At 47.1% G+C, this 11237-nt stretch overlaps 1 protein-coding gene across 1 annotated transcript; it reads right to left on the reverse strand.

Annotated features, from left to right (window-relative positions):
• Window positions 1–2428: 2428 nt before the first annotated feature.
• On the reverse strand, window positions 2429–4238 carry LOC109757721 (uncharacterized). Its single transcript, XM_020316547.4, has 2 exons — window positions 3704–4238; window positions 2429–3003 (listed from the first exon to the last, which is right to left on the reverse strand). The coding sequence occupies exons 1-2, from the start codon at window positions 4079–4081 to the stop codon at window positions 2830–2832; spliced, it is 552 nt and encodes a 183-aa protein (XP_020172136.1). The 5' UTR covers window positions 4082–4238; the 3' UTR covers window positions 2429–2829.
• Between the last annotated feature and the right edge of the window lie 6999 nt (window positions 4239–11237).

Raw genomic sequence — 11237 nt, forward strand, 5'->3', positions numbered from 1 at the left:
TAGAGCATCTCCAGCCGTTGGCCCCCTGGGCGGCGATTTTACGCTGCGCTAAAATCGGCGAGGGTCGTCCCTCAGACGCGGGAAAAAACCAAATTCGGCAAAGTTCGGCTAAATTCGGCAAACTTGACATAAAATTGGACATGTTCGGCGTTACATAAGTTATTTAAAAAAACCAACTACGGGGCGAAGAAGTCGCTGAGTGCGGCGGAGTCGCCTACGTCGCCGCCGTCCTCGTCGTCGGCGGCAGCCATCTCCTTCTTGATTGCGCGGTCGCCCCTGCTGGACCCCTCCCCGGCGTCTCCATGGCAGACCGGCGGCGGCGGCACGTCATTGTCGTTGTTGTCATCGATGACGACCACGCTCCCTTGTCCCGGCCACGGCGCCGAGCTTCGAAGCGCTCGAAGGCGAGGCACTGGCGCTGCAGCTCCGTCTGCGCCCAGCCGTCGAGCTCCTCCTCCTGGACGCCGCCGGCGAGCCCGGGCTCCGTCTTCACGACGGGGAGCCCCGGCTCCGTCTTGACGGCGGCGAGCCCCGGCTCCATCTTTGGCTTGACGTAGCGCGGAGGAGCCGAGGAGGGGGCGCGCCTGCCACCCTCATTGATGACGATGCCGGCGCTGTGGGTGTGCCGGCCGAGCGGCGTCTCCGCGGCGGGCTCGGCATTGACGCCGAACAGCGCCGGCGAGCCGGAAGAGTGGGAGGAGGAGCGGGAGGACGACTGAGAGGAGGACGAGGAGGAGGAGCCGAACCTCCTGAGCGCCCATGGCCCGGCGCTCCGGGGGGGGGGGGGGGGGGGAGGGGGGCCGCCGCGGCAGGGTATGCCAGCGGCGGTCATTGCCGTCCTCGAGGCACAACAATACCTCGTGGAGTGTGCGGTCGGGGACGCCCCACCAGACGCGGCGGCCGTCGCTGTTCTTGATGCCGCCCACCACCGGCGCCCCGTTCGTGGACGCCAGCCGCTGCGCCTGCTGGCGCTGGAAGTACTACGCCCACGCCGCGTGGTTGTCGGCGGCGTACTGGGGGAGGGCGCGTTGCTCGTCCGTCAGGGACGAACGCACGCGGTCGACCTCAGCGGCGAAGATGCCGGGGCACGCGTCGGCGTTGGGCACCGGGGGAATGGGGACGCCCCCGTTGCTGAGCCTCCACCCCGCCGGCCCGACGCGCATGTCCGACGGCGCCGGGATGTTGGCCTCAAACAGGAGCCACGCCTCCCACTCCTGGAGCGAGCGGCGGCCGAAGCCGTTGGCCGCCGCGGCGTTGCCGGGGAAGCATTCGGCCATGGAGAGGGAAAGGGGAAAGGAAGGGAAGGGGAGAGCGGCAGAGCTCGACGGCGGATGGGCGGGACGGCGGCTGGTTTGGGCTCGGCGGCTCGGGCTGGTGTGGCCAGCGGCGAGGGGAAGCCTCTGGTTTTATAGCCCCAGGTCGTGTGAACGCGTGGCGGAAGGGGAGGCGTCGCCGCGCCGGCCAGCCCGTGAAGCGCCGCCCGTGAGGAATTAATCGCAAAGCTGACCGGCAGCAGTCTTGCCATTGATTCCCCGCGGGAAACCGAGGCGTTCTGGGGAAGACAAGGCGCGTGCCGCTAACTCGGCGGGCCCGCGGCTCTTTCGCGCCAAAACCGCTCGCCCCGGCGCCCCCCAGCGCGCCGGGTTCGGCCTGAGGCCGCCGGCGCCGATTTCAGCCCAAGCCGGCGAAAAACGTGCTCCTGGGAGCGCGTCTGGGCCGATTTTTGGACGCCGGCACGGAAAAAACGTCTGGGGAGGGCCTGTTGGGGGCGCGTTTCAGCTAAAGCCGGGAGACAACTTATAAATGTGCAACTACACAATGCATGTTTTTTTTTTAAAAAGACCAAGTTGCATACAGTCTATGAAATGTGAAATTACATTACAATCCTATCATCTACCTACTAACTTGCAGTAGATCGAGCCGTATACACTTCCAAAAATATAGCTGAATTTAATCAGTACTAAAAATTTACATTTTTTCTTTTGTATTTTGACATATATACTATCGCCCAAGAGGGGAAAAAGATGGATTTCATCACAATATACAAAGTTGTGTAGGTCTTTTAAGTTTTTTTTAAAGAACCATGTGATCGCAAACCTTTTGAGTACAAGAAAAAACATGAAAATTTAACATGTTATTACCACTACAAACTACATATTTTTCTAAAAGTGAAGGATTATCCAAGGAAAAAAAATATGTATATATTAGTACCATGATTTCAAGTTTTAACTTGAATCTTGTACATGTCTTACTGGCTAATCTCGATTGGTATGAATGCAAAAAGTTCTTGCAGAAGATTATAAGCATAAAAATTAGTGAGACGGATAAGTGGTAACCGTTGGTTGAATCGAATCATAGCTAATCGTTGATAAATTATTTTCTACTTTCAACATAAAGCAATTCAAGGAAAGTTCAATACAGAGCAGAATGAGATATGTGAAATAATATAAGCTCAGAATATACATTTTTGTAGGTAGATGACAGGAAGCAGTCAAATCACACAAGTCTGCTTCTTACACAGACATCTAAGCAAACCATTGGAGTACCAAAATCAAAATAAAACAACAATAAAAATAGAAGCATAGCTGAATTTCATCACCACTAATTAACCATTTACATATTCTGATCTCGAGGTAGGATTATTCAAGAGATAATTCAGTACATAGTGATCGCCCGCTAATTTCCTTTTCCAAACCATGGCAGCCAATTTCCTTAACACTATGGTTGCAAGCTTCCACTGAATGTTGTACAAGTTTACTGGCTACTGCAGGGCCCTATAGCTCAAAGAGAGAGCCTTCATTTCTTTTTCCTGATGTCTCCTTGACAGTCCTACTCAAGAGCTGGTGCTACCTCAGTTGGATTACCTTCAAACACATCGGCGCCAGATGATTCTGACTCTTCGGGGAACTCCTGGACTTGGGTTGATTCCTTAAAAGCAGGAGTGTCTCTGAAGTCTGATGCCCCATCGTTATATGTAGCCACGGCAACGCCGCAAGCAACCAACTGCACAAGTGTGCAATTTTTTTTTTAAAATCACTTCCATTGCATGAGAATTAACATGGTTAAATGGATGGATTAATGTGATGATCTAAGTGGATGGGATAACAGGTAGAGCTATCTCTACTTATTGAGTGGACATCTGCAACAATAGGTGGTTAAGTTGTCATAATGCCAATGATCAAACACAGGTCAGGAATGTTAGCCAGCAATGTAAGCTAACAAAGAAGTGGTAAATTATCTCTTGTTAAGCAGTCAGCAAATGTAAACAAATAGCTTCATGTATGTTTTCAGCAATCTAAACAAGTACCAGCAGAGTTCTAGACATTGGAAAGGATTCACTCTTTTGGTTCACATGAGGAAAAGAATTCAGTAGCTTAGTGCACTACAAAGAGTGATTATAACATGAACATGGAGCCCTCTCTGTTTGCAACTATTAGAAATGATTTAGCAGATAATTACTCGCGATCTAAGCAATTTTAATGGCAGTCCCAGCTTGTCGAATTCAAGGGATTGCTTCATGCTGACTTCCACTTCCTTATGTGGGAAACATTTCAACTTAGAGCTATTCCACTGCAAACCAAATTTCTCTGGCGCGGACCTCTCAAGAAAAACTGAAGATTTCCCCTTTGAGAAACTATATTCAGATCCTACGTCACAGAACTGTGCTACAGCGCGAAGTAATGGAGGAGGAGGAGGTGCTCACGGAGAAGAAGACGCCGAAGGCCCACATGTACTGCACGAAGAAGCCGAGGACCTCCATGTTGGGCCCCTCCCAGAAGTCGGGCTTCTCCGGGTCCGGCAGGTACGGCATGGGCTCCGTCGACACCTCGAACCCCAGCGGCTCCCCCTCCCACTCCACGCCCTCCCACGCCGGGCCGGTGTCCTCGTCCGCGTCGGGGGTCTCGACGCCGCCGCGGCGCTTCTTGCCGCCGCGCTCCTCGAGGCGCCGCTGCGTGCGGGACGAGACGCCGGCCCGGCGCGCGAGCGCCACATGCAGCGCGGCGCGGCGGCCCAGGAGTGGGAGGCGATGGCGGGCGGCGGTGGCCGCGCCGAACGGCGTGGGGGAGCTGAGGAGAGACATGCGGCCTGGAGCTGGAGGCGGCAGTGGCTCTGCGCGACTGTGCGCGCGCGGGGATGTGAGGTGCTGACCGCGAGCTGAGAGAGGTCACGTGGAGAGCCTGGAGCGGGGAAGCTCTGTGTGGGAGAAGATGAGATAAGATTTTTATTTTCCTCTCCCCTTTTGTTTTTCACTTAAGTGAAGTATTTACACGCGCATAGGTCATTTTTGTTTTACCCCATCTACAGGGGCGAGATTACTTTTTTTAATACAGTACAGACACAAGCGCTCATATACACGCGCATATACTCACCCTTATGAACGCACATACGCACACCCTACCCCTGTGAGCACCTCCGAAAGACTGAATGTGCATCGCCAGAAATCCTGAAATAAATCCAGGAATAAATGCGAGCACCAGGACTTGAACCCTGGTGGGCTGAGAATACCACAGTCCTTCTAACTATCCAACCACATGTTGGTTCACCCTTTTTTCTTTCTATTTTGTGTTCAACAACTAGTTTTTTTTTCTAACAAGAGGGGGGTGCACGAGGCGCCAAATTCATTCAAACATAGATCAAATACAAATTACAACGGTGAATAACAACACCTGGGCAAACCAACTGTGGGAATGCGGCTAAAGTTGGACAAGCGGTTTGTCTATGAGCTAGTTTGATGCACGAAACAGGTTCCGTGCTTATATTTAGAACCCAATGAGCACAGTCGTGCACAACTCCATTGAGATCCCTTTTGATATGAAAGATTAAGGGGTTGAACTGTGTGGAGTTGCAAAAGAACGCAAGAAGGTGTTCCGTAATGTCCCAACGAGTACAAGCAGAATTGTCATCCTTGGCGGTAACACCTTTGGACAAAGATAGGTTGTCTGTATGAAAAGTAGGTCTCTGAATGTTGAGCTTCCTAGCAATGACTGCAGCTAGATGCAATGCTCCAGCTCCAACCACAAGTGGAGAAGAAGCTTGATCCATTGTGGCTTCAACCATTATACTGGATGAGACTTCTTTATCAGGGATTTGAATATAAAAGCCTAATCTTATTGTTGTAAGGTGCAACCTTCCAACGACCTTGGAGCTCTTCCTAGAAGCATCCAAAAGAGATCTTTGGCTCCACAATAAAGATATGTAGAAATAGAGCAACATTGGGAAGGCAAGGCATGGTTAGAGTCATTAGAGCTTATTTTTTATCAAGAGGCTGGTCCTGCTCATCAGAGTAAGTGTTGCAGACAGTGATTGCATTCTCCATCTAATGTACCTAATGGGGAGAGAATTTTTTTCCTATAGAAAAGACGATCATTTTCCAGCCTTCCAAAGGCACCGTAAGAAAGTAAACAAGTTTTCACATAGTTGTAGGTGTGGTTCATAAAAGTAAATGTTGAATTATGCTTTTCCTGTTGTCATGATTGAATGCAAAAGTACCAAACCCTAAAGTACCACAGGCTAGAAAACTAGGCTACTTTCGCAAAAAAAACATACAAGGAAGAGGAGCATATCATCTAAGTCGGCCACACCTGCAACAAGTTTAGTTTATATAAACTCAGTACATGCCCGCTCTGAGCCCACTGGGGAGAGCTTTCCTTAATAGCCTCCATGCAAAGGTTTGAATTCTTTACGCCAAAAGCTTTTGCTTCCAAGCCTGCTTAAGAATATTTTTTACCTATGAAGAAATTTGTCTTTGCTGGTTGTTGGGAGATTTCTGGATTGTCTACAAGTAAAGTTTGCAAGTGCTCTTTGAATTGCATTTGCAAGAAGGGGTCAAATCCCAACACAAAATATCACTACCATTGTCCTACAAAATAGGAACTTGAAAGTGCATATAATTTCATTGGTGGATTTTGATTATTAATGTCAACATATCTCAAGGAACTAATACCTCATACAAGTTTATTTCAGGAAAAGTTCCTTCTGGGTGCAACAAAGTAATAGAAGGTGACCCCTACAAATTGCATCAAGACAAGTGTTGGCCAAGTCTAAGGACGTCATTTTAGTGGCCAAGACCACATTGAGTCCATAGGCAATGACGGTACTATCAAACTGTGATGAAGATGTTGTGGTGAGTTTCGTGCTCCATGTGCTTAAAGACCAAACTTCAAAACCCTAAAATTCCTTCAAAGATTCCTCCACTATATCTACCTAGTTCCATTCACTTCGGAGCTTCCGAGCTCTTCCAGTCGGAATCGCGGAACCTTTCACTAGATATAGTTGTTGCATACCTCTTTCCATTCAGAGCTTCCAAATGTTTAATTCGGAATCACCGAAGCATCTATAAACCTTTTGTTGTTGTGCCAGTCGGAATTTTTGAGGAGAAAATTGAAGTGTGTGCCATTGCTGAAGTGTACCTCTCAGAGCCTACGAATGATCCTTAGTTGGACCTTCTGAACCGTCTGAAAGTTGTCTCCTTGTTCACGTGGGAGCTTCCGAGCTATGTAATAAAGTTGGTAACAATTAGATTTCCGGCCCCTCCTATTTATGCCCCCACCTGTTCACTCAAAGCAAACTCCACTCACATCATATGTTTTGAGAGAGAACTCCACCTCCTTATGCTGATTTCAAGGGCTTTCTACTCCACCCATCCAGGTCAATCCTTTGAGATCTAATCCCCTCTTGCTTTTTCCTCTTTCCTATCCAATTAAAAAGCCATCTTGAGAGAGTTTGAGTGTTTAGGAGTTTGTCTTTTCAAGCACAAAAGCAATCCCTATCTTGTTACGTTTGGAGGGTATGCACCTCCTGAAGGAAATATGCCCTAGAGGCAATAATAAAGTTATTATTTATTTCCTTATTTCATGATAAATGTTTATTATTCATGCTAGAATTGTATTAACCGGAAACTTTGTACATGTGTGAATACATAGAAAAAACATAAGTGTCCCTAGTATGCCTCTACTTGACGCTCGTTTATCAAAGATGGTTATGTTTCCTAACCATAGATATGTGTTGTCATTTGATGAACGGGGTCACATCATTAGGAGAATGATGTGATGGACAAGACCCATCCGTTAGCTTAGCATTATGATCATTAAGTTTTATTGCTATTGCTTTCTTCATGACTTATACATGTTCCTCTGGCTATGAGATTATGCAACTCCCGAATACTAGAGGAACACCTTGTGTGCTATCAAACGTCACAACGTAACTGGGTGATTATAAAGATGCTCTACAGGTGTCTCCGAAGGTGTTTGTTGGGTTGGCATAGATCGAGATTAGGATTTGTCACTCCGTGTATCGGAGAGGTATCTCTGGGCCCTCTCGGTAATGCACATCACTATAAGCCTTGCAAGCAATGTGACTAAAGAGTTAGTTGCGGGATGATGCATTACGGAATGAGTAAAGAGACTTGCTAGTAACGAGATTGAACTAGGTATGAGGATACCACGATCGAATCTCGGGCAAGTAACATACCGATGACAAAGGGAACAACGTATGTTGTTATGCGGTTTGACCGATAAAGATCTTCGTAGAATATGTAGGAGCCAATATGAGCATCCAGGTTCCGCTATTGGTTATTGACCGGAGATGTGTCTCGGTCATGTCTACATAGTTCTCGAACCCGTAGGGTCCACACGCTTAATGTTCGATGACGATTTGTATTATGACTTATGTGATTTGATGATCGAAGTTTGTTCGGAGTTCCAGATGAGATAACGGACATGAAGAGGAGTCTCGAAATGGTCGAGAGGTAAAGATTCATATATTGGAAGGCTATATTCGGACACCGGAAGTGTTCCGGGTGATACCAGGTCACCGGAAGGGCTTCCGGGCAACCCCCGGCAAAGATATGGGCTTTATGGGCCAAGTAAGGGAACACACCAGCCCACAAGGGGCTGGTGCGCCCCCTATAGGGCTAGCCTCGTGGGGAGAAAGGGAAAAGGAGAGGAGGAAAAGGAAAGTATGAAGTAGGACTCCTACTTCCTTCCCCTCCCCCCTCCTTCCTTTCCCCCTTGTCCAAATATGGCAAGCGGGGCCGAATTGGACTAGGGGCCCAAGTAGGATTCCTCCTCCTTGGGCGCGCCCTAGGCTGCCTCCCTCCCTCTCCCTCCTTTATATACGTGGGGAGGGCACCCCTAGAACACACATCAATTGTTCCTAACCGTGTGCGGCGCCCCCCTCCACAGTTAACACCTCGGTCATATCGGCGTAGTGCTTAGGTGAAGCCTTGCACCGGTAACTTCATCATCACCGTCGCCACGCCGTCATGCTGACGAAACTCTCCCCCGGCCTCAACTGGATCAAGAGTATGAGGGACGTTATCGAGCTGAACGTGTGCTGAACACGGAGGTGCCGTACGTTCGGTGCTAGGATCGGTCGGATCGTGAAGACGTACAACTACATCAACCGCGTTGATAAAACGCTTCCGCTTTTGGTCTACGAGGGTACGTGGACACACTCTCCCCGCTCGTTGCTATGCTTCTCCTAGATAGATCTTGCGTGATCGTATGAATTTTTTTGAAATTACTGCATTCCCCAACAGTGGCATCCGAGCCAGGTCTATGCGTAGATGTTATATGCACGAGTAGAACACAAAGAGTTGTGGGCGATAATAGTCATACTGCTTACCAGCATGTCATACTTTGATTCGGCGGTATTGTTGGATGAAGCGGCCCAGGCCGACATTACATGACCGCGTTCATGAGACTGGTTCTACCGCCGTGCTTCGCACACAGGTGGCTAGTGGGTATCTGTTTCTCCAACTTTAGTCAAATCGTGTGTGACTACGCCCGGTCCTTGTTGAAGGTTAAAACAGCAAACTTGATGAAAAATCGTTGTGGTTTTGATGCGTAGGTAAGAACGGTTCTTGCTAAATCCCGTAGCAGCCACGTAAAACTTGCAACAACAAAGTAGAGGACGTCTAACTTGTTTTTGCAGGGCATGTTGTGATGTGATATGGTCAAGACATGATTATATAAATTGTTGTATGAGATGATCATGTTTTGTAACACAGTTATCGGCAACTGGCAGGAGCCATATGGTTGTCGCTTTATTGTATGAAATGCAATCGCCATGTAATTGCTTTACTTTATCACTAAGCGGTAGCGATAGTCGTAGTAGCAATAGTTGGCGAGACGACAACGATGCTTCGATGGAGATCAAGGTGTCAAGCCGGTGACGATGGTGATCATGACGGTGCTTTGGAGATGGAGATCAAAGGCACAAGATGATGATGGCCATATCATATCACTTATATTGATTGCATGTGATGTTTATCCTTTTATGCATCTTATTTTGCTTAGTTCGACGGTAGCATTATAAGATGATCTCTCACTAAATTTCAAGGTATAAGTGTTCTCCCTGAGTATGCACCGTTGCGACAGTTCGTCGTGCCGAGACACCATGTGATGATCGGGTGTGATAAGCTCTACGTTCACATACAACGGGTGCAAGCCAGTTTTGCACACGCAGAATACTCGGGTTAAACTTGACGAGCCTAGCATATGCAGATATGGCCTCGGAACACTGAGACCGAAAGGTCGAGCGTGAATCATATAGTAGATATGATCAACATAGTGATGTTCACCATTGAAAACAACTCCATCTCACGTGATGATCGGACATGGTTTAGTTGATATGGATCACGTGATCACTTAGATGATTAGAGGGATGTCTATCTAAGTGGGAGTTCTTAAGTAATATGATTAATTGAACTTTAATTTATCATGAACTTAGTCCTGATAGTATTTGCATATCTATGTTATAGATCAATAGCTCGCGTATATCTTCCCTGTTTTATTTTTGATATGTTCCTAGAGAAAACTAAGTTGAAAGATGATAGTAGCAATGATGCGGACTAGGTCCATGACCTGAGGATTATCCTCATTGCTGCACAGAAGAATTATGTCCTTGATGCACCACTAGGTGACAGACGTATTGCAGGAGTATATGCAAACGTTATGAACGTTTGGCAAGCTCGATATGATGACTACTTGATAGTTTAGTGCACCATGCTTTACGGCTTGAAACCGGGACTTCAAAAACGTTTTGAACGTCATGGAGCATATAAGATGTTCCAAGAGTTGAAATTAGTATTTCAGACTCATGCCCGTGTCGAGAGGTATGAGACCTTTGACATTACTTTGCCTACAAGATGGAGGAGAATAACTCAACCAATGAGCATGTGCTCAACTTGTCTGGGTACTACAATCGCTTGAATCAAGTGGGAGTTAATCTTCCAGATAATATAGTGATTGATAGTGTTCTCTAGTCACTATCACCAAGCTACTAGAACTTTGTGATGAACTATAATATGCAAAGGAGGACGAAAACGATTCTCAAGCTCTTCGTGATGCTAAAATCGTCGAAGGTGGAAATCAAGAAAAGCATCAAGTGTTGATGGTTGACAAGACCACTAGTTTCAAGTAAAAGGGCAAAGGGATAGGAAGGGAACTTCAAGAAGAATGGCAAGCAAGTTGCCACTCCCATGAAGAAGCTCAAAGCTGGACCTAAGCCTGAAACTGAGTGCTTCTACTGCAAAGGGAATGGTCACTAGAAGCGGAACTACCCCAAATACTTGGCGGATAAGAAGGATGGCAAAGTGAACAAAGGTATATTTGATATACAGATTATTGATGTGTACTTTACTAGTTTTCATAGCAACCCCTGGGTATTTGATACCGGTTCAGGTGCTAAGATTAGTAACTCGAAATGGGAGTTGCAGAATGAACTGAGACTAGCTAAGGGTGAAGTGACGATGTGTGTTGGAAGTGGTTCCAAGATTGATATGATCATCATCGCACACTCCCTATACTTTCGGGATTAGTGTTGAAACCTAAATAAATGTTATTTGGTGTTTGCGTTGAGCATCAATATGATTTGATCATGTTTATTGCAATACGGTTATTCATTTAAAGTCATAGAATAATTGTTGTTCTGTTTACATGAATAAAACCTTCGATGGTCATACACCCAATGAAAATAGTTTGTTGGATCTCGATCGTAGTGATACACATATTCATAATATTGAAGCCAAAAGATGCAAAGTTAATAATGATAGTGCAACTTATTTGTGGCACTGTCGTTTAGGTCATATCGTTATAAAGCGCATGAAGAAACTCCATGCTGATGGGCTTTTGGAATCACTTGGTGCTTGCGAACCGTGCCTCATGGGCAAGATGAATAAAACTCCGTTCTTCGGAACAATGGAACGAGCTACTGACTTATTGGAAATAATACAT

The sequence above is a fragment of the Aegilops tauschii genome, chromosome 4 (assembly GCF_002575655.3).
Source record: "Aegilops tauschii subsp. strangulata cultivar AL8/78 chromosome 4, Aet v6.0, whole genome shotgun sequence".
Classification (NCBI taxonomy): Eukaryota; Viridiplantae; Streptophyta; class Magnoliopsida; order Poales; family Poaceae; genus Aegilops; species Aegilops tauschii.